This window comes from Lacerta agilis, chromosome 6, assembly GCF_009819535.1.
Source record: "Lacerta agilis isolate rLacAgi1 chromosome 6, rLacAgi1.pri, whole genome shotgun sequence".
Lineage (NCBI taxonomy): Eukaryota > Metazoa > Chordata > Lepidosauria > Squamata > Lacertidae > Lacerta > Lacerta agilis.
The window spans coordinates 6,059,318-6,082,886 of record NC_046317.1 but is presented as its reverse complement, the minus strand read 5'-3'; the positions used below and the strand labels follow the sequence as shown (position 1 = coordinate 6,082,886).

General features: G+C 43.1%; 2 protein-coding genes across 4 annotated transcripts in view; both read right to left on the bottom strand.

Moving 5' to 3' along the window:
* Positions 1 to 4,484, bottom strand: part of CEP350 (centrosomal protein 350) — a 66,531-nt gene extending 62,047 nt beyond the window's left edge. Inside the window, exon 1 of the mRNA XM_033151309.1 lies at positions 4,265 to 4,484. The gene's annotated coding sequence lies outside the window, so the exon portion shown is untranslated. The remainder of the gene's footprint in view (positions 1 to 4,264) is intronic.
* Positions 4,485 to 11,349: 6,865 nt separating this feature from the next.
* LOC117048005 (torsin-1A-interacting protein 2-like) lies at positions 11,350 to 23,268 on the bottom strand. Of its 3 annotated transcripts, none has more exons than XM_033151306.1 (7): positions 22,478 to 23,247; positions 19,657 to 19,731; positions 18,927 to 18,971; positions 17,446 to 17,529; positions 16,087 to 16,155; positions 14,007 to 14,045; positions 11,350 to 12,561 (listed from the first exon to the last, which is right to left on the bottom strand). In XM_033151306.1, the coding sequence occupies exons 1-7, from the start codon at positions 22,941 to 22,943 to the stop codon at positions 11,741 to 11,743; spliced, it is 1,599 nt and encodes a 532-aa protein (XP_033007197.1). In that variant the 5' UTR covers positions 22,944 to 23,247; the 3' UTR covers positions 11,350 to 11,740. The 3 variants fall into 3 exon arrangements, with proteins under 3 accessions (XP_033007197.1, XP_033007198.1, XP_033007199.1); XM_033151307.1 differs by having other exon boundaries at positions 12,424 to 12,561; positions 14,002 to 14,045; positions 22,478 to 23,268; XM_033151308.1 differs by lacking the exon at positions 11,350 to 12,561 and adding an exon at positions 12,615 to 12,906 and having other exon boundaries at positions 22,478 to 23,266.
* Positions 23,269 to 23,569: the final 301 nt, after the last annotated feature.

The following is a 23,569-nucleotide window of genomic DNA, read 5'->3' as shown; positions in this document are numbered from 1 at the left end:
ACAGAGTAACTCTGTCAGCTGAAAAGCGTAGCTGTGAAGCTTTGTGTCCATTTGTAAGGCAAGAGGAAGCAAAATGAGATACAATTGAAGGCATACGGCTAAAGTTTTATACAGTAACAGGAATATTGTTTGAAAAAAATAGTTATGACTCCTTCCAAAATGGATAAGCCATCCTGCAATATTTGCTGATGAAAAGCAGCATATAAATACTTTAAAACCAACAGAGTCCAGATTAATATTTGTTATACCAGTTTAACTGTAGGGAAGACACTAAGCTATTTCCTAAAAAACAGAGCCATAGGTATTTGTTCATTTGCACTGCTGACAACCAGTATAGGGTTGTCACATGAATAAGAATGTGAGCTGCGAGCCAGGATCTCACCCCAGTTGAACTCTCACTTTGTCCATGGCAAGCAACTATTCTTTCAAACTCATGTCACCTGTCTATGAAACGTAAGGATAACTCCATGTTCACTTTCTGTAGTTCAGAATATGTGTTTTCTTCCTAAACTTAAAGTGAGATTTTTGTTGCATCTGTAGTATTTTACTGAATTTTTAAAAATAACTTAGTAGAAGTTATTTCTAAGTAAACAAGACTATGCTGCTCAACTGCAATTCTATGCAAGGGATAAGCTTCAAGACAGCAGGAATTATCTTGAATAAACATGAACAGGATAGCACTAAGTTCCACTGATTTCAATGAAGCCAATGAAGGAAGTTAAAGCAAAGACCAATTATGAAAGTGAAGCAGCAAAATCCATAGAAATTGTCAGGGGGGGCACCTTACTGAATGGGTTCCTAAGCCATCCTTCAATATTTTTTTTCCAATGCAGCTTAGAACAAAAATAGAAAATAAAATAACATAATAAAAACAATAAAGCCACAACAATGCCTAGAACAGCAGACAAGAATAACAGTATCAATTCCAATAACAATTCCTGGATAAAGGTATTCATGTGTCAGCAAAAGGACATCAATGTAGATTATTGGGCATGCCTCCTGGGAAACAATTTTTAATTGACGCTAACTTTTAACAAGTGACGGAGTTTGAGGGGAATACACCTTTAGAGATCATAAAGAATTCAGATAAGAAACTCCTGATCGACTGGGGAAAGGCAACTTGTTACTAAAATCCAAACCTCTCATAAGGGGGACAAAACAGCCAACATGACATCCATTTTATAGAGATGTGGGGAGATTCAAGAATTTACAGGTCAGCATCAGTTCCTGGTAGATTATGGAATCATAAATAAAGATAAAATGATTACGCATACATAATCATTAAACCAGGAGTTGCCTATGTGCAGCCCATGGGCACAGTGGTACTCTTGAGTATTGTCCCTTCTGCTTGTGAAGCCTCTGAAACACACACAAACACCCTGCCATTCATTGCCCCCTTTGTCATGAAGTGGTGAGGATGGTTATCTTCCCACTCTTCCTTTAAAATAAACATATATACTTGATGGAGGAAGTTTCAAGAGTGACACTCTGTTCCTCTTTTAGCATCATGCACTTCCCAGGGCTCAGATGGCACCTGAGCAGCTGAACAGAAAACAGAGCAATAGTGAGGGGCCAGAAGGAAAGCGGGGGGGGGGGGGGGGTTTCATCTGAAAGATTGGGAGGAAGAAATTGGAATGACCATAGGTGAGAAATTAGAGTTGTCATAGGAGTCAGTAAAATGGAGTTTAAAAGACAGACAAAGTCAATTCCAGTTAAACCTGCATAAATTACATATTTTTTCAAACTACCTCCCTGCAACCCCATCACACCACATATCACCTGTCTCCATTGATGGAACCAAAAATATCATGGTTCTGGTGCTTTCCAGTGTTGCTACACTACAGAAACATGTATCTGTTTTTTGATATAGTATTAACTAACTTTTTTTCATAAATGATCTGGGGTCAGGGATGAGAAGCGAGGAAGCCAGCTGTATAAATGACACCAAGTTATTCAGATGGTGAAATCCCAAGTATCAAAAGAATTTCTCCAAACTGGGTGAACAGACACTAAAAACCACTAAAAAGATCAACAATGAAAAAGTAATGCAAAATGGGTCAAAGAAATCCAAACTTCACATGCATCAGGGGTGCCAAACCTGCCTATGAGCTAGAGGAGATCCACAGGGCCTCCCCATCTGGTATATTCGCCCACTTTCTAGGCTGCCTTCTCTCCTCTTCAGCTTAGCTGTGGCTGCTGAGTAGCTGCTGTGGTTGTGGGAGATTTGGGGTTGGGGTGGAGGAGAGGTTTGGCAGCTGAGAAGCAGGGAAGGGGTGTGTGGCTGTAGAATCCTGCTGCTTATGGAAAAAGATGGCTCTCTTCCTCCACTGGCAGCTGACTCTGTTTCTGTGCTGCACGCTGAAAAAGCGAAGCCTGCTTCTCAGCACCCATCACAGAAATGCAGCGAACAGCCAATGGAGAAAGAGCACAATCTCTTTCCGCATCAGCAACTCAGTGTGTCCCTGTGCTGAGCACTGAGAAAGGGAATCTTCTTCTCTATATAAATTTGTCCAAATCAGGGTGTGTGTGTATGTGTACAGATGTGTGTGAATGGGATATGGGTGGATAGATGTGGCTTTGGTCTTGCCCACTTTGGGCTCTGGCCCTATCCACTGCCCTGAAGGTTACTCACCAGTCCTCAGGCTGAAAAAGCTTCCCCACCGCTGACATTCATGATGGGGTCAGAACCAAAAGTGACTAACTAGGAAAGCAATATTGAGGCAAAGCTCAAAAAGTCAGTGTGCAGCATAAAATAAAACCATGAATTCAATGCTAGCAGTCACATTCAATCAATTTCTTAAGTCTGGCAGTGCAATAGTGTGGATGAATTCAAGACACAGCCACATCTGGAATATTATGTGCAGTCCTGGATGCTCAACCTCGAAAAAGACGCTTAAGAGGCATGATAGAGGCTTATAAAATTATGAATGGAGACATAACTTTTTCTCCACTTCCTAGAATACCAAAACTCAAGTTACCTAATGAAACTGACAGCTGAGGACAGATAAGAGAAACCTTTACTTTGCACAATACATGATCTGGAATTCACTGCCACAGTATACAGTGATGGCCACTGGCCTACGCAGCTTTAAAAGATTAGACGGATGCATAAAGTATATAGGTCTTTTGGCATGCCAGCTAAATGGAACCTCCGCATTCAGAAAGCAGTATGCTACTGCTGACTACCATTTGCTAGACAGCAAGAAAAAGTTTGTTGCCTTCAAACTCTGTTGGGTTCTTGGGGCATCTGGTTGACAAGGTGAGAAACCGGGTGCTGGACTGGATGTATTTTTGATCTGATGCAGCAGAACACTTCTTATATGAGAGATGAACGGACACCCAAACGGATCCAAATCCATGATTACTCAGAAGTATTTTAGACTAATGGGCCTGATGTGTACATGCAAAGTGCAGCCTTAGAAGTGCATGGCTTATATCGAGCCCTTAGACTTTACATTTCTTGGCGGAAGAGACCTGACTTTTCTTTCTCTCTCATCTTACTTTTTAAAAGTGCACAGGCAAACATGCGTGCCCGGGGTACCTGCCAGTGCACAAACACAGCCTTATGCATCCTCCCTGTGGCTTAAATGGCAATTTGCAACCCGAATCCCAAAGTTAGAAATGGCATCGCTTCTGCACAAACTTCTGAGCCCACATGTATTTCTTCTCCTTCCCAGTCGCAACATTTCATGTTCGTCAGCTGGCACTTTGAATAATAAATAAATAATAATAATAATAATAATATAAACCCATCTGGCTGGGTTTCCCCACAACTGAATTCCACACAACGGCCGGGACGCGTAACTAACAAACAAAAAGCAACAACAACAGTAGTAGTAACAACAACAACAATCTATGACAGGGCGGGCTCCCTGAAATTAAAAGGCAGCGCTTTTGAAAACAGGGCCAGCATACGGCCAACAGGAAACCCGAAGGGAGAACTTGTCCCTTTAAACCAGGAAGCAGCAGTGACAGCCCGGGCCGAACCTCAGAGAGAGAGATAAGGGGCGGCGAGAGGGAAAGCGAGGGGGAAGCGGGGCACGAGAGGTTAACCCGCGGAACCCCCCGCTATTAGAAAACACCGACCGACACCACAGTCGGGCCGCCACACCCGGCCGAGGAAGGGAAGCGACCCGGCACCCCCGGCTCCGCTCGCCCTCCCTTCATAAAGCCCACCACCACCCCGCTTCGGGCTTCGGCCTCCGGGCCAGTCCCAGGGTCGAGGCCGGTGGGCCGGCCAGCCAGCCGGGAGGCCTCACCTCACCTGCTCTACCGCCGTCTCCGTTCTTCCCTCCCCCTTCCCGGCGGGGCGGGTGAGGTAGCCGGTTCATCTCGTAATCCTCCGGGAACAGGGCGCTGAGGGGACGCGGCGGCGGCGGGCCCAGAAGCGGCTTCAGCGGCAACGCCGCCGCCAGCCCGGCGCCATTACCGGCCAGCAACTGACACACAGGGACGCGCGGGGAGGGAGGGGGGAGGAGAGGCGGCGGCGGCGGTGGCGGCGGTGGCGCGCTGCAGGGCGGGAGCCACCTCGGCAAGCCTCGCGAGATGTCAGAAAGCCGGGGCGGGGGTGGGGGTGTGAAGCGGCAGAGACCTTCTAAACATGGCGGGGGTTCCGGCCCGTCACGCCCCGCCCTTCTCCGGACGTTGAGCGCCTGGCTCCGCCCCCTTCGCCGGCTTCGCGAGGCGGTTGGGAAGGGCTGCTGGTGTGGGAATGGTAGTCTATAGCAGGCATGTCCAACCGGTCGAAAGCTGAACAACTCTGGTCATTCCTCCCCCCCAAAAAACTCAACTCCTCCGTGCAATCTTCCCCTTCCTTCTTTCCACCCACCCTCGCTGCTCCTCCCTACAATGACAATGAGTAGATCACTGCCATTTTTTTATATATACTAGTAGATCGCAGTCTCTCCGGAGTTGGACGTGCCTGCTCTAAGGCACCTAGTCCATAGCTGTCAACTTTTCCCTTTTTAAAAGGGAAATTCCCTTATTCCGAATAGGATTCCTCGCAAGAAAAGGAAAAAGTTGACAGCTATGACCTAGTCCCAGTGCTGCTAAAAGGTATCTGGCTGAAATAACTAAAAATTTCTGCACTTCTCAGCAACACCTTGAGATTACTAAAGTTCCAGTGACATTTGTCAGACTTCCATACATGTAAGCATGGTTGTAACTGGTCTTATTCAGGGTAGGAACTTTTTTTAAAGAGTTCAAAGAGTCATTATTTTAGACCTAATTCAAACATTAGGGTATCAGTCAGTGGTGGCAGCTGCCTTCCTGTGGTAGTAAAATGTATGCATCAGAATCTCACGTTAAGAACACTGACTTGGTTCCTTGAGGGGAAGAAATTACTGTTTGTCTTCTCCATGTTAACTGACATACCGGTATTTATAAAGGTAGCAAATAACTAAACAGGGTAGGACATGCGGTGCTGTAAGCTGGCTTTTAAAAGCAGTAAATTTGCAAAAGACAACCTCTCACATAAACACATATAAAGGTGCGCAGTATACAAAGCCAAGTCATTTTTTCAGCCAAGGCAGAAATTGCGGAAGGCACTTCTCCCCTTCCTTGGTAGTAAAAATGCAACAAATTAGAAAATAGAAAGAAGAATTTGCTACGCTGCCTGAAATCAAATGCCTAAAGCTGCCGCTTCACTCTGCCTAGTAATGGCAGAGCCAGCCCATACTTGCTTTGATCGGACCATTCTTTGACTACCCCAACTATGCCTCTTCCCCTTGCATGTTCCAACTTCCTCACTTTGGAGCAAACCATAGTTTGCTATGAAAGAAAGTACACAGGCTACAGTAAGCATAAACCATACCTTCCCTCCCGGTTCAGGACTGGAAATGCACTTCAAACTGCAGTTAGAATTCTAAATGACCGTTAGCTGTATGCCGTTATATCCCTGATTCAAACATAATCACAAACTCATTTCCCAAACAAATAAATGGGGGAGACAATCCAACAAGACAGAGGCACGTTTAGTCATTATCTACTAGTAATTTTGTAGGGACGCGGGTGGCGCTGTGGGTTAAACCACAGAGCCTAGGGCTTGCTGATCAGTTCGGTGGTTCGAATCCCTGCAAAAGGGTGAGCTCCCGTTGCTTGGTCCCAGCTCCTGCCCACCTAGCAGTTCGAAAGCATGTCAAAGTGCAAGTAGATAAATAGGTACCACTCCAGCGGGAAGGTAAACGGTGTTTCTGTGCGCTGCTCTGGTTCGCCAGGAACGGCTTAGTCATGCTGGCCACATGACCCGGAAGCTGTACACCGGCTCCCTCGGCCAGTAACGCAAGATGAGCGCCGCAACCCCAGAGTCGGACACGACTGGACCTAATGGTCAGGGGTCCCTTTACCTTAACTAGTAATATTGATCTACACAAGCATAAATCTATCCCATTGATTTCCGCAGAAGTTGACAAAAACAGCCAAGGGTATAATTGCAGTCAAAGTAAATAAGATTTCCCCTGCAGGATCTACATCCTATATCCTAGTACAGAATGGATTCTTTTTTAAAATGAGAAAAAAAGTGGTGCACACATGCGAAAAGGGCACTTGTAAGCTTACACCCCAATACAAAATCACTGGCAAAGACTGATCGCTCCCATTCTAATTCCTGCAAAGGGCTATTTTAAATATGATTAATAGGGCACCATTACAGTTTTGAACATTTCATGGCTTGTTTAATTTATTAGTTATGCTGATAAACTAGAAGCCAGTTTCTAGAGGTAATTTTCAGAAATGTACCTTTTGGGGGGGGGGTCAGCATAATTCCCTACTCACAGTGACTTCCACTTCCTCCCTCTAAATAGTTTTAAAAACCCACTCAACATTTGCTTTAGTTTACTAGTAAAAACGAAAAGAAACAGGCACTCATTTTGCTTCGTTCAATGTTTCCCCGTTAAAACCTACAGGCCTGCAGCAGGGGAAGACACAAGACAACCCTGCTCATTTGTGGGAAAGTCATATTCCCTTTTTAAAATGACGCTTTTAAAGAAAATAATTAGCATTTTAAGAAACGCAACAAAGCTTTTACCTGCTGGAAACAAGCACAGATGGCAAGTAAGGGAAGAACTAAGTGAACTTGCATTTTAAAGTTGTTTCAGTGATCTCCTACCAAGTTCAAAAAGCAAGTAAATCATAGCTGGGCAATCTAAATGCTGGCAGGGAAAAAGAGGAGGGCTGTATGTAAAGAAGCCTGCTATTATTTTACATCAGTCAGATTATTGTGACTGCAAAATATAAGCAACACTTTGAGATTACTGTACTAAAGAATCAGTGACATTCGTCAGACTTGCATACATGTAAGCATGGTTGTAACTGGACCAAGTACAGTACTGCAAAGGGAACAGACTGACAGTCATTTTTGCAGCTTAGGCAGAAATTGCAAGAGGCGCTTCTCCCCTTCCTTGGTAGTAAAAATGCAACAAATTAGAAAATATGAAGAAGAATTTGCTACCCTTCCTTAAATCAAATGCCTAAAGCTGCTGCTTCACTCTGCCTAGTAATGGCAGAGCCAGCCCATACCTGCTTTGATCGGACCATTCTGACTACCCCAACTATGCCTCTCCCCCTTGCATGTTCCAACTTCCTCACTTTGGAGGTTAAGCAAACCATAGTTTGCTATGAAAGTCAAAGTACACAGGCTACAGTAAGCATAAACCATAACTTCCCTCCCGATTCAGGACTGGAAATGCACACTTCAAACTGTAGTTAGAATTCTAAATGACCGTTAGCAGTATGCCGTTATATCCCTGATTCAAACATAATCACAAACTCATTTCCCAAACAAATAAATGGAGGAGAGAATCCAACAAGAAGACAGATGCACTATCATGAAAACTAAACCATGGTTCAATCAGTATGCTATCTACTAGTAATATTGATCTACACAAGCATAAATGCATCCCATTGATTTCCATAGAAGTTGTCAAAAGCAGCCAAGGGTATAATTGCAGCCAAAGTACACAAGATTTCCCCTGCAGTCTACATCCTACATCCTTTGTACATAATGGATTCTTTTTTTAAAATGAGGAAAAAAGTGGTGCACACATGCAAAAAGTGCACTTGTAAGCATACACCCCAATACAAAATCACTGGCAAAGACTGATCACTCCCATTCTAATTCCTGCAAAAGGCTACTTAATCCTTCCAACTTTAAATAAGATTAATAGGGCATCATTACAGTTTTGAACATTTCATGGCTTGTTTAATTTATTAGTTATGCTGATAAACTAGAAGCCAGTTTCTAGAAGTAATTTTCAGAAATGTAACTTTTGGTGGGAAATCACCATAATTCCCTACTCACAGTGACTTCCACTTCCCCCTCTGAATTTTTTTTAATCCACTTAAAATTTGCTTTTGCTTTACTAGTGAAACCAAAAGAAACAGACACTCCCACTTCCCAGAGATTTTGCTTCATTCATTGTTTCCCCGTTAAAACCTACAGGCCTGCAGCAGGGGAAGACACAAGACAACCCTGCTCATTTGTGGGAAAGTCATATTCCATTTTTAAAGTGACCCTTTTTGAGAAAATAATTAGAATTTTAAGAAACACAACAAAGCTTTTACCTGCTGGAAACAAGCACAGATGGCAAGTAAGGGAAGAACCAAGAGAACTTGCATTTTAATGCTGTTTCGGGTGAACTCATACAAAGTTCACAAAGCAAGTAATTTGTAGCTGGGCAATCTAAATGCTGGCAGGGAAAGAGAGGAGGGCTGTATGTAAAGAAGCCTGCTATCATTTTACATCAGTCAGATTATTGTGACTGCAAAACAGGGGTGATGGAAAGTTTTCCACTCCACAGTGCTCTTGCACACTTCTCCTAAAAATAGAAAGTGGCAGCTGGGTGTTGCAACTGAAACCAAAGATGATCCCATGAACGGCGTTAAAGGAAGCCTGCTGGTATTTTGGGAAGGGCTGCCTCCACCTGTTGATGCCAGGATGAGAATTGGCCACTCTCAGAAAAATCCATATTCTACTATCGTGGTTTGAAATTGGATAGAACTGGGGGGAAGCTGCGAAATGAAAACTGGTGCCAAAAATAATGTGTGCACATTCTTCCTTTTACAAGGCAAACTTTCTATTCCTCTTAGCTGTCTCCAGCTCTATAGTTTTAACACTACTTCTTTGAGCTGTGGTGCTGTAAATGAATCTTAATAAAGCAGAGCATTAATATAACTCCATCCCAGATTTGGAATCACTACTTTTATTAAGATACTGCCCTTCTATAACACAGCCAAAAGCTATCAAATTAATGTCTGTTTCTATGTGTTAATCGTGTACAATTAATTCTTAAAGACACAACAGAGAAACAATCTTTTGTCAAAGGGATGTTGAAAATAAATACTATAGTATTGAAAAGCTGATCAGCAATATATGGCAATAAGTTTATACTATATTTATCTGTCCTTTTGGTTGATCTCCAGGAATTAAAAGCTATTGTATTTCAGAAGCATCCAATGCACATTGAGTTGATTTGCTGATTGTTAGGAAGCTCAGTTCATGAACAGTGCAAAGTAGCCTTGACGCTCCAGGAGCCACTACCAAAAAGTCCTACACAAAATGTTCAGCATACACTTAATAGAGAAAACAACTGTTATAGCCACTCCTCAAAGATTTTCTGTCCACTCATTCATTTAATAATTGTGCTGGCAGGATGTATGAAATCTCTTACATAATTATAGTAGCACTAAGAAACAGCCGAGTAGTCAACAAATAGGAATTTTCATGTTTTAAAATTATTTAAACATAACTATATACAGTGCAACTAGATTCCAGGTTAACAAGTAAATGGAAGGGAGATTTCCCCTTTGTGAAAGCTTTTCTGGAGCACTGGGCCTTCTGAGTAATATGGGATGGGGAGGGGGGTAAGACACTGTTGAGGGAATGGTACAAAGGTGAACCTCTACCGAATTTTGAGCAAATCCCTCTTCCTGTAGCAGCTTCCCAACACCATTGCTCAGAAGGGCGTACCTCCCACACCAAATAGCATTTTGGGAGGTGCAGGTGACCTGAGCTCTGAGAGTTACGAGTTCCTGGACTAGAAAATGTCAGGACACTAATGCCTACACTTTATAAACCACTTTTACAGGAATATATTTTCCTAAGACCTTCATGTATACATAAACATTTCCATGTGCTCTGGCTGCTGCTTAAGTTCCACACTCAAAAAAGGTGTATTCATTGTTAGGCCCCAGGAATCTTCACTTCCAAGGTATGACAGCCAGTTTTAATATACCGGTAAGCCACTAAAGCATTTCTGACCGTGAGTCAGGAAGGAATGTGTAGCTGCATCATGTGCAAAAGCTCCCAAATAAAGAATGTTCTACAGAACATGGCAAGGGGCTTTTCTAGCACTTTCAGAGGCGGCCATAGTTTCCGCGCTTAAAATCCACTTACTGTAGATACACTTGGGGACAAAGAATGGCACTCTAGTGAATCTTCAAAAAGCAAGGAGGACAATTGTGCTGAGAACGTATTTCGAAATGCAGGTTTTGCAAGCGTCTCAAAGTCCAAGTAAAATCCAAGTGGCTCAATTACATAAGAATCAGTAAGTATCAAAGTCCTGAGGTTTGCCCATTACCATTTACATTCAAGTACATACATTCATATACAATTAAGATGTATAGCCTGACATAAGCTGTAAGGCTGTCTGGAATGAAGCATTCAAAATATGTGGGCTGCCACACTTTACCAGTTGTCAGATTCAAATTTTACATGGAAAATTCCATCTTCCTGCGGGGCAGGAATCCAAACAAGAAGCGGGGGGGGGGCGCTTTAGTCTTCATTTCTGCAATAAATAAGTTCTGCCCAGCACAAAGGCACCATTAAAACCCGTGCTTATCTAAAATAATATTTCAAATTTAATATTCATAAGTTTCAGAACAGTGAATTATTTTGAGAAAGGACATTGAAGCACACCAGTACACTTCTAAAAATATTGATTGAACTATGCATTAATCTAAATCAGTGATTCCTTCACTCCTTTTTGGGCAAGTGCAAAAATGTGTGTTTACAAAGGCTGCATCTTGTCCACCTGGGACTCCCACATGCAAAACGAAATTCATATTGGTCAGTCTGGCAGTGGATCAACACTGATTGACAAGCCTTGTAGTTCTGGATTAAAAATACTGGCACAGTGAAATCAATCCCAAAGCTAGAATCTGGACAGAGCATTTGTGTTTGTGTGTGAAGGCCTGCCACTCCTGACTAGAAATTTGAATTGCATCATTATGTTAATCAAACCCAACAACAGGACATGGTTAAAGCAAACTCTAAGAGCCTGCAATTATAGGAGACTTAATCCATCTGAGATTTTGGTAAACGGATGACAGAGTTGTTACTGGATATACGAAGTCTTAGTGACAGCTATGAGTTTGCATTTTATTCTAATACATTTCAAGTACAAAGAACACAGAACCATGTGCTTATTACTATTCCTTAACTTGTTGCTCTTGTTTGCAGTATTCTCTGAAAGGACTTCAAATTGTTAAGTAATCAATATTCTTTTGAGATGCAAGGTTCTGAATTCTAAGAATTACAGGAGTGTCACATAAACAGAACTATGTTATGCTCTACAAGTTCTTAATATGTGAATTTCCAGCTTCTTTGGAAAGTAATAAATCAGATTTAAAATTTCGAAGCACACACCTAAGAGTCAGTTCTGATTACCAAGCTGGAAATACACACCCTATCCAGCCATTAATAGATGTACATGCTGTATTGTTTTCATTCTCTCTTACAAAAATATTATTTCACCTGCAAACAGTTTTCCTGAGGAAGGACATTTTCAGGCCATACAGGTAAGACCAGGTGGGATATGCGGCTCCACAGCCCACTCAGTTTGTCTGTGTCCATGTGCTTATAGGAACCTGGCATGTCTGAGTTGGTAAATTTATCCCAGAGGAAGTCCCTCACTTTCTCCTCAACTTGCAGTGGGCTAAGGTCCTTTCTTAGAGTTTCCTCATCCAGAAGAACAGTTAAAAGTAGAGCAACATCCTTAAATGCTGCGTTCTCATGGTCACAGTACTTGTAAAATATCAGGGTGGAACCAGCAGGCAGCGACTCAAATCGATGCACTACTGCCACCTTCCTGCCTCCCTTGAACCCAGAACTCAACTCTTCGTCCACAAGGAGTTTGACATAATCACTGTCTAGAGTGGCTTTGCTGGCCCCATCAATTTTTATTGTAGAAGCGTGCTGCGAGGATGAGAAAGCATCAGCAAGCTGGTTGCTTAAACATTTCAGGGCATCTTCAGCTTCTTTTGCAGCAGTGAACAATAAAATAGCTGGTTTCAAATACGGTCGAGAAGAGTTGAGGCGTTTCTCCAAGATGACTTGGATTCCCTTCCACAACTTTTCATCTTGACTTGGGTAGCTGCTCATGAGATCTCTCATTTCTTTCTGAAATGCTTTCAGGGCTTTAGTTCGCAGGACTTGGTTATTTTCCAAACTATAGTACGATGAATTCTGAAGCATATACCATCCACCACCAGCAAGGCAAACTACTACTACTACTATAAGTGGCAGAATCCATGCAAATGCGTGTCCCCGATTAGACTGTTTAGAACCTAGTGCACACATATACACAAAACAAAGGATGAGAAAAATACATACATCTGAGTTTCATTTTTGAAGTTGCTTTTATTATTCTGGCTGATTTCATCACCATTTCAGGCAGATTGGAAGGCACACTATTGACAAGTCAAAATAATTGGACTTCCCCAGAAAAACAGCAAAAAGCAAATGTCCCTAAAGTGTTAACTTTAACAAGTTCAAATTTAAGCTTGCTTTTTGAAAAATGTTCATAAATGAAATATTGGGACTGAAAATCTCACAAATGGCACAAGCGGGCTTTCTTAAATCAGGCAGTATTTATGGCTTCTCCATTATTGTTCATTGCAAGCTTGCTTCTGGTGGAAAAAATACATCTTTATGTCAAAATTCTCCAGTCTCAAGCAATAGTGAGTGAAATAAATATTCTCCCCAACCAACTTATGGATTGTGACCACCTGCAGATAACCTCCTGTTCATAGCCAAATGGGATCTGCCTCATAGTTGCAGGGGTGGGGGGAGATTTTCTCCTAAGTATGATTTAGGGAGGGGAAAGGGTAACATATCCTCTTAACAGGTGCAGCCCAATAACAATTGACCCCACCTGTAGTGAGTCCCCATGTCTGCATTTTTTTATTTTTTATTTTTATTTTTTAAAAATGTGCACAAATTCACATGCAATGTAATGTAATGTGTAGTTTATCCCCACCTACCAGAATCTCTCCAGTGTCTCACACAGGGATCTTTCCTAGTCCTATCTGGAATTGTTGTGGGCTGAACATGGGGCCTTTTGCATGTGTGCTCTACCACTGAGCTATAGCCCTTCCCTATTCCATCACAACAGAAATAGATCACCAGAAATAATGCTCAGCTGGTAGTGTTTTTACACCACAAGGAACAAGGTGGTATGTTTAAGATCTTTTAAGGCTATCCCTCCTCATTCAAAAGGAAAATGTCTATCGTACGTGTTTTCCTACTCGAACAACTCTGCAGGAAGCAGAGTTGAATTAACTGCTCTTCCTTTGATGGAAAGAATGTTCAAGCATGCTGGGTTGGTTGTGCAACCAAGTTCCCTATGAGAAATCCAATTGCCCAACCAATCCCTGCAGAAAGCAATTTTGCCAACCTTATGGCCAGCATAAGACTAGAAAAGCCCCTTGAGCTATAGTACCCAAGCGCTAAACAACAAAATTTTGACACATGGGCAGAACATCCCAACATGTCAATCATCTCCCACCCATCAAAGTTGACCTGTGGAGTAGAGAAAGATCTAGCCCACTGAGGCAAAATGGTTCCCCACCCCTGATTAAAAGCTTAGATTCTAGACAAGCAAGTCTGCATACATAATTACAGAGGTGCAAGGTTGTCAAACACATTTCAGTAAAAAAAACCTAGATTTTATTGGTGGTACAAACAGACACCACAACAACTACACATAGTCTGAAAGAGGAAAATACCTTACTTTTGGGAGCAACATGTGGTTCTTTCTTTGGCACATGGGCTAGAATACAAACCAAATATAAGAGATTTAAGTGCAAACAAATCCAATTATTTTCAAATAAAATTCAATAAATAAATTCCATAAACTTCACGATCCAAATTGTCTTCCTACAAAAAGAAGAATATTCTCATCATATTCATAAGGCAATGGGAGAACAGCATAACAGGAATTCATATTTGAATCCAAGTAGCTTAAATATTTATAATTTCTGGAAAACCCAAACATGCATTTTTCTCAGTTCTAAATTTGCTTTGCTGTTTTAAGGATATAAAACGTATTCTATATAACTTACTACATAATAAATGTAGCACTGTATAAATGCCTTAGTTTATACTGTATAGCACAATTTAAGTGTCTATATTTTGTTCAAATAATTACAAATGCAACAGCTTTCTCTGTTCCATCTTTAAGATACTATACTAAATGTATATATTTTTGCCAGTTGGAAAAACAGGAAACATTACAATAAATAAAAGCAAGTATTATTATTTGGGTAAAGAAAACAGACTCCATTCCAGTCAACATTATCCAAAAAAATGAACCAGAAGAAAACCTCTGCATCACTTTGAGGAAACAGTGGCAAGGTCGTACATACAACAAACAATTATCCCTCTTCAATCTGTCTGCAAGTCTTCGAAAGTATTTAGCCAAGCAGTATTAGTAATTACCCAATACAATAGCCATATTTGGACCTAACAGTATGTCATGGCTCTTTGTCAGGAATGCCTAAGGCTAGCTATAGATGCAGGTAGAGGAGGGTTTTAGGAACATTGTTTCCACTTTTTGTTAAGTTCAGTTCCCTGTGCTGTCCAAATCAGAAAGTTTAGTTAACACTAACTAAGACTAGTTTTAAGCAAGCCAGCTTTGTAAATCATAGTTAGAGTAGGTTGGTTTTAATTCAACGAATGCCTCCTCCTTGCTATGTGGGAAGAGAAGGAAGAACCCGAGCCAGAGACTCACTACAAACACAACTCATTTGTGACACTTAAACATAGCTTGTCATGATGGCTGAAGTCCAACACTATCTGAAAAAGTTACTGGGACCCATTTTGACAAAGTGAACTGTAGTCAACACATTATCTTAAAACCCTGCCTTAAAAAGCATTTCATTAATTATTCAAAAATAAAAAATAAAAGTTCAAGGTTTCTCTCCCCCAGTTTACCCATATATTACCATTTTCCCCCGCAGAAAAATTTCAAAAAAGATCTCAGGGTAAGACCTAATATTTCTGTTTCCCTGCCCAAGGCCTTCAACAGAGCTTAGAGTCTTCCTTACATAAACCTCATTACACTTGCTTATTTCAGTGAAAGTATCTGTGCAAGGGGGAATAGGTGAAGGGAATAGGTTTGGGACAACAGATATCAAGTTGGGCATATATTTCGAGAGAAATATATTGGGTTTAATGCCAATTTCATGCACTGCTTCGAAAACAAAGTATTGGGACATTTCACACTTATCACACCTACCTAGGACAATATGAACATTGCATACTTATGAATTCAGACCTCACATTTAGATACACCTTCAACAAAAATGCATCTGTTTAGAAGAATGCAGGGAAATCCTCTCTTATTCAACCAGAGGCTATGTCCAATAAAGTCATCCTGTTTGAGCACGGATTTCCATGTGCGCAACAGAACTTTCCCCTGACTCTCCTGTCCTCAGATCTGTTCTATGGGATTCCTCCACCTTCCAGAGCCACATGGGGGACACTTGGGGAGAGGGGAGCACAAGGAAGTTCCACTGTGCAAGTGGAAATCCTTGCACAAACAGGTTAACTTCATAGGATACAACCCAATGTTTCAGAATAATAAGGTCTGTCTGTCTTTATTTCACTATATACTATTGCCAAACCCATGTCTTCAATCTCTCCTCTTTTACTTTCCAACCCAGAACTAGATCTACCATATCATCCTGTTAGTGTTCTATAATCATGTAATGTGGAATGAACACACATTTAACCTACAGATATAAACATGAAAGTTTTAAAATAAAAGCAGGCAAAATACCCACACACAAAAATTGAAGTTCCATACAAACCTTGCGTTCTCGCTCTTAACTTTGTCTTCTGATTAAGCCCTTGTGGTTTCTGAACAAAATCATGTGCATCTAAAAAAAGAGGATGCAAGAAAAAAATACGGCATCCCATTAGTGATACAAGGAACTAACACAATCTTAAGACTGCAAAGGGAGCCCTAGATGGAGAAATCTAGCTAGGGATATAAGAGTAAGACAAGCTTGCAAGGAAGCCCAGCTCTAGCAGCACAGGGGGTCCCAGATGATACAGTAGTTCAATCAGAAGGTTAAGCAGACAGATGAGTTAAGAATCTCTGTGGGTTGTGTTAGAAGGTTACAAAGTTTTCCGATTTCACCGAATTGTTCAGTGGTAAGAGCAAAAAAATGATACCAAGGAGTTCCAAAAGGAAGTAAACTTGGGGAAATGGGAATTAAAATGGCAATGCAAAGCGTCAATGTAAGCACGTGTAAAGTGATGCACAGTGGGGCAAAAAAATCCCAAACCAGAGATTTGGTCTCTGCTTGCTGGGACTAACCAGGAAAGAGACCTTATGATCACTCAGTGAAAATGTTGATTTAGTGTGCTTGGAATACTGTGAACAGTTATGGTAATTGCATCTCAAAAAACTGTAGAGCTTGGGGGGGGGGGATCCAGAAAAGGGAATGGGCTAATCCTTTCTGAGAAAAGTTTATAATGTTTAGGGCTTTTTAGTTTAGAAAAAAAGCAAGAGGGGAATGTGATATGATATAAGCTAGGCATGATGTGGAAAAAAATGAATAGAGATAAGCTTTTCTCTCTCACGATACTAGACAGACAAAAGGAAGTATTTCACACAGCACGTAGTTAAACTGTGGAATTTGTAGTGATGGTTACCAACCTGTACAGCTTTACAAATATTAGGTACTGTAAATTCATGGAGGACTAGACTAAATAGCAACTGGTCATGATGGCTGTATACCACTTCCAGGATCAGAAGCAACATGCCTCCAAATGCCAATTGCTGGGGGATATGAGCTGGGAAGTGCTATTGTGCTCTGTTCTGCTTGCAGGTTTCTTGTTGGAGCCACTGTGAGAACAGAATGTGGACGATACTGGAGTTTGGCATCAAGACTCATATTATGTTTTATCACTATATTGCATGTATAACTGCTACCTGCATGAACAGGCTCTGATCCAACCAGAGTTTCAGGCAATGCACACAACTGCTTTTGGAGATGCACACTTCAATCTATAGGTGCCACAATGAATTCCTCACAGATTATAGCTCTATAATGAGCGCTGCTTAAATTTCTGGAAAACCGCAGTGGATAAAATACAAAAAGATCCTGCACCACATAACAAATTGACACCCTGCCAGGAATAGAAAAACAGGTGACTGCTACCTTCTATGAATCTGCTAGGTGACTGAAAATTATCATGCCAGATTTCAGATCTGTTTTCAATCTCCACTTCATTTGCTTCATGTTCTGAAAAGATAAAAATGCTGAATCAGAGCCTAAAGCAATTAATTAAATATTTAATCCCATATTTACTTACAGCCCCATCTTTAGATTTAGGTTTGGTCAGCCATGTGCTTCAACTAATTCATTAAGATGAGTAGTTACTTTGGACTAAATGCATATTTCAAGAAAGAGCTTAATTTTAAGAAATAGGCACATAAAAGCACCACACTGAATTGAGTTCAGACACTTCCAAGAAGTGAAAAGAGTTGCTTCAATATTGGTGGTCCATATTAGCAGTCTAGCTAGCTCAACAGCACAGGAGTGGATGCTCAGGAACAATTGTTTAATTGTCAATTGTTCTGGTCACTTCCACATTTCACAAAGTGACCAAAGTATTGAAAGGACCAACTGGAGCTCCAAGAACATGCAGAAATCCATTAGATTCCAGAAGAACATAGGAACAGGTTTACAGTGGTACCTTGGTTTTCAAACGTAATCCATTCTGGGAGTCTGTCCGACTCCCAAAATGGTTCAAAAACCAAGGTGTGGCTTCCGATTCACTACAGGAGCTTCCTGCACTCAACCAGAAGCCATGGAAGCCATGTCAGATGTTAGACTTCTGAAAAACGTTTACTTCTGGGTTTGCGGAATTCAGGAGCCAATTTGTTCAGGAGCCAAGCCGTTCGAATACCAAGGTATCACAGTCTTAAGCCTCAACAGGTAGCCATGTGAGTTTAGCTAAATATCCCATTTAGACCATCTTCCAGTTTAATTGATAACACTAGATCCAAAGTGTGACCTGCTGCATGTGTTCGGCTACAACACATTGGAACAGAATCACTAAGTCTACTCCAACAGTAATGACTAATAAACAATTAAATCCCCCCTGTAAGAAGCCCCTCCTCGAACATGAACATGCTGATAAAAATATTATCAATAGTGCTGTCACCATCTCAAATGAAACAGGTAACTCCTCAATTAAGAGAAGCTCTTATAGCTCCTAATTTATTATCATCATGGATCTAGGCAATGACCTTTTAATTTGCCTGCAATTTTAATCTTTGATAAAATGGTAGCATTAGAAATCTGTTGAATAATTGCTATTTTCTTTAGTTGCTACCTGCTTGCAATACACCTGGAAATGTTTTATAACAAAAGGGTGAGATATAAATTTGAGTTCTGTGTAGGCAACACCACAGACTACTGCATTTCACAAGCCTCTAGGTCCCACCAGTTAGATTATTCCTTCATACCCGTGTGTATGTGTAGACATGAATGTACCTCCCTGTAAGGATAGCACTTCATGCATCTATTAATTTGGGTTCTGGCGCACAAAAGCACATGCCACAATATGCTTGTGTGCCATAAATCACAGATTATAATGGCTGCCTTTCTGAAATTCAAAAGGAAAGTGATCCAACCTGATTTATTTCTTGTAGAGTCTCTGGCTTGGTCATAAGGAAGCCCTGTTAAGACAAGAAATTATTCATTAGTATTCAATCTAATAAGAGGTCAATTTCTGAAGTGAGATTTCAAATAATGCTACAAGGGAAAATGCATTTACTTCAGCTCTAGCTTCCACAATTCTTGGAAATGCAAAGTTATATTTTGTTCCTTTATATTATTGGTATAAATAAAAGAACAAAAATTAGGAGCTGGGTATCTGTTACAGAGGATGTGTTTGGATGATCAAATCCTGGTATAATAAACCAGGATATACATGAGCTTTGTTTACCTGCACACAGCCTCTGTGACCCCACATTATCCCACTCTTTGTGGAAACGGGGCAACAAGCTGCAGTTGACCATAGCTTCCCATTGCATATGAGTAAGGAACCAACAATTTCAAGACATGCAAAAATATGAAGCAATTTGTTTACAGATGACTTCCAAATTCTGGCTTGCTTGGAAGCATATCCTAACCAGTTTCTCAGTTCAGATGCAACAAGGAACCACGCTTGTTTCCAGACTCATGCAAACACAGCAGCAAACAGGCTGTATAAAACATGAATCTGAACTGGGCCAGAATCCGAAGCAGTTGAATCGAGTAAGATTTATGAATTTCCATGAATATGTACATGTAAGCACTGTACATACTACATCCGATTATAGAGCAACAGAGCTTTGCTCAAGATTGCTGTAGACATTTTACCTGTCCTTGGACTTCTTCTAAGAGCTGGTCGAGCAAGCTCAGAGTCATCTGCAATTCCCAAGATGTTTTTACTCCCTACCAAAGGAAGCAAAGTAGAAATGCAAAGAATTCAGTAATCAAATAGCGACTGCAGCAACTCATTTCCCTCAATTACAGAGAAAAGGCATCAATTTAAGAGCACAAGTAGAACATGCAAACCATGAGCCCCTAAGGACTCTGAAATAAAGACTGAATATTTGGCCTTCACAGGTTTTATACACCTGTCACTAAGACAGAGCATTAAATGTAGGTAGGCAAGGCAGATTTTTGAAGATGTAATCAAGAAATGGTCCAAATATCTAGTACTGGTTAGCCAAATTTCTCCCTGCCAAATGATCACAGAATCATTAAAACATTACTTGCTAAGCATATTTTTCAAAGGAGATATAATAATGACTATGTGACAAGTAAAGCCCCAGGTTTGGGGCATAGAGGAAGAATTGACAGAATCTGATTAAAAATAATTTCAATACAGTACTTATGTCAATTAAGCAACATATCTGACAACAGTTAACTCTTGTTTTACAATTATGTGCAACTGGGCCTATGAATTACTTTGAGAAGACCTGTAGACATTGTTAGAAACTCATGATATATAAGCTAATGGCCAAAAATAACCATTTACATACCATGACATCCCTCACGTACCATTTTCCTTAGTCACTTATTGTTTATGCAATTCTTTCCTTCTATGCATTCAAAATAGATGAAAATGAGGAAAGGAAACAGAAACCTAAGAATTGTTGCAGCTTGTGAAATTGACTGTGCCTTCCCAACAGTAAGCCCAACCAAGTTCAATGGGATTTACTCCTAAATAAGCATATATAGGGTTTGCAGCCCAATGATATAATTTGATTGGCAATTCTCTGAAAATAAGCTCGTGAACACAGTAGAGTTGTGTTTAGAGTAAACATACACAACAACAACTGCAAAAGTCAATCCCAATATACTGTACAGTCATATCTCATGTTACGAACACTGCGTGTTGCGTTCGTCACGGGTTATGAACCCGCCAAACCTGGAAGTACTGGAACGGGTTACTTCCAGATTTGGCAGTTTGCGCATGTGCAGATGCGTCAAATGACATCATGTGCATGCGCAGAAGGGCCAAATCGCACAGCGAGCATGCACAGATGCGGCGCTCAGGATGCGGGCTGCTCATGATGCGAATGGGGCTCCAGAACGGATCCCGTTCACATCCAGAGGTACCACTGTACTGGAAAGAGTGCTTCTGAGAGACAAAATACTGTAATTTAAAGAGGGGAAACGAAAGATTCCTCATTTTAAGAAAAAAGAATCTTAAATCTTAAAACCTATTTTGGTTCTAGCACCCTTTCTTCCAAGTTTTAATATTGTTAATAGTTAGACAGATCAACACACCCGTAAAAACATTAAAGGGATGCAATAGCTTAAAGGAGAGGTTTTCAATCTTTTTGAGTCCATGTGTCCCTTGACTAAGGACATTCTTTCCATGGCTCCGCTGTGGGGAAATGTGTTCTAAGCCTCAGAAGCCCAGTTACATCACCCCTTTGTCTGCAGAACTGGCAGCTCCTCACCCCTTTTCAAACACCCTCCCTCAGCCTCCTCTCTCCACTCCTTGGGAGTCCTCCAGGCAGCAGACCCCCACCCATGATCTCTGAGCTGCCCTAACTGCCCCAAAGAGAGCTGCCTCCTCATACTGCCCCACAGGAATGTGGGAAGAGGATGCCCCCAGCCTTAGCAACCCGACAGAGGCTAGCCAAAAATGAAAGTGAGGCCAGCACCTTGGGAGGCAGCAGTAGGCACTGCCGGACCTGCAAGGCGGAAAGGCTGCCCTTTTGCATCAGGCACTCAGCTCCCAGGCAGGCATTGCACACAGCAAGCACAAGAAAGGCCAGCATAGCGCTTGCCTGCCTGCCTGCCTTGTCCATACATTCCCAACAGCAATGGCTGATGGACTGACTGGCTGGGCTCCATCAGCCACTTGCTTGCTTACTCAGAGGCCGCTTCAGCTCCACGCTCCTCACTAGGCCTAACAGGACACTATTTTAGGTTGGGGTGGGGAACCTCCGGCCCTCCAGGTGCTAAGACTCCTAACACCCATCAGGAGGGCCAGCCCAAGCCATTTTGGAAAAGAACAAAATGGTGCCCCACCACCCCCAAAGAAGAAGAAGAGGGAAGAGCTCCTTCAGGAACAAGCGAGGTGGGGATAAAGATCTCCGTCATCGGGATCTGCTGCCCCAGGGGTTCCTGCTGCCTGAGACCGTGGCCTCATCTTGCAACATGGCTGGGTCAGCCCTGCCCATGAGCCCCAAGGCCAACACAGCTAGGGATTTTGAGAGTATCTGCAGAGCTGCAGGTCCTCCTCATCTCTTTAGTGAGAGGCACCGAAATACTTGCATCTTAAAGCAGCTGTCCCCCCAAAAGGGCAGTCACATAAGGGCCGCCTTGATCAAACGATCCCCACTGTCTCTCACCCCCCATCAGCGGCCGTCGTGTGATGCCGCCAACCACTGGACTTCCAATCCAGCAGAGGCAGGCTTCAGGTAACCTTTCATAATATGGCCCCCTGCGCATGGGCAAAGTCCCGTGTGAATCTTCCCAATGTTGTGCCCCCTTGGTTTTGCCCATGTGTGTGGGGAAACCACCTGCACCGCCCTGAATCCGGCCTTCCTCAACCTTGGGCGCCCCAGCCCCTGGAGAGGTTCCTGGACTACAAAACCCATCACCCCTAACCAACAGGTCCCGGATGATGGGAGCTGTAGTCCCACCAACGTCGGTTGGGGGAGGAAGGGTCGCTCACCTTCCGAGGAGGCGGCCGAGGCTTCTCGCGGGGCCTGCCGGTCCTCCGCCCTCTCGGGCCTCCTGAACGGCGTTGGCGGGTAGCGCCTCTGGGCCGAGCGCAGGCTGTAGGGCGCGGCGAGGGTCGCTTCCTCGCTCGGCTCCCCTTCGTCGTCCTCCTGCTCCTGCTCGTCGTCGTCGTCCTCCGCTCCCCTCATCCTCATCCTCCTCCGCTGCCTCCTCGCCGGCGTCGCCGGGTGCTCCAGCACCTCCTCGGAGAAAGTCACTCCCCGCCGCGGCGGCGGCTTCCTCCCGGACGGGCGGGAATAAGGAGTGGAGCTGCTGAGCGGAGTTGAGGCAATGATGCTGCCGCCGCCGCCGCCATCTTGAGAGGCGGTTCTCCTCAGGGGCGGCCTGGGCGTCACGTGACAGAAGGCCCCGCCGCCGCCCCCGGAGCCTGAGGAAACGGCCGGGCTCTCTCCCAGCATCGCCTCCCGCTTGCCCCGGGCGCTGCAGGCCTCCCTTCGCGGGCAGTACCTTTCTGGCTTCAAACCCCCGGCTAATACGCAGCCAGTCAATGGGGGATAAGCCGCTAAGGTGGCTCAGGTTGCCACCCGCCTCGTCCTCTCAGCAGTGCAAATACAGTAAATAAATAAAACTCCGCTTCCCTCACACTCGCCTCTTTGCCTCCGCGGACTGCTTCGCCACCTCAGTCCCTTGTCTCTCTCCTTCCCTCCCCGGAACTCGCGCATTCACACGAGCACAACTTTCCTCCTCCTCCTCCTCCTCCTCGACCTGAGGAAATTCTTCCTTGGCGGCTCTCCGCCTCCGCCTCTCCGGCCTCGGCTTCCCAAGAGAGGAGGAGGCCCCGCCGCCGCCGCCGCCGCCGGTCTCTCCCGGCTCCTTCGCAGCGGTTTATCTTGCCGAGATGAGGGTTGCCCTCTCGGGCGAGGCGAAGGGACGGGCTGCTCCTTCGCCAAGCGGCGCTTTAGTTTTGGGATTGGCGAATGAAGGGAGCGGGATGAAGGCCAGGCCCGACCCAGCCGCCGCCGCCGCCGCCGCCTGGGAGAGCAAATAGGTCGGGCAGGAGGGGAGCGGAGGTTTTTAAAGCACC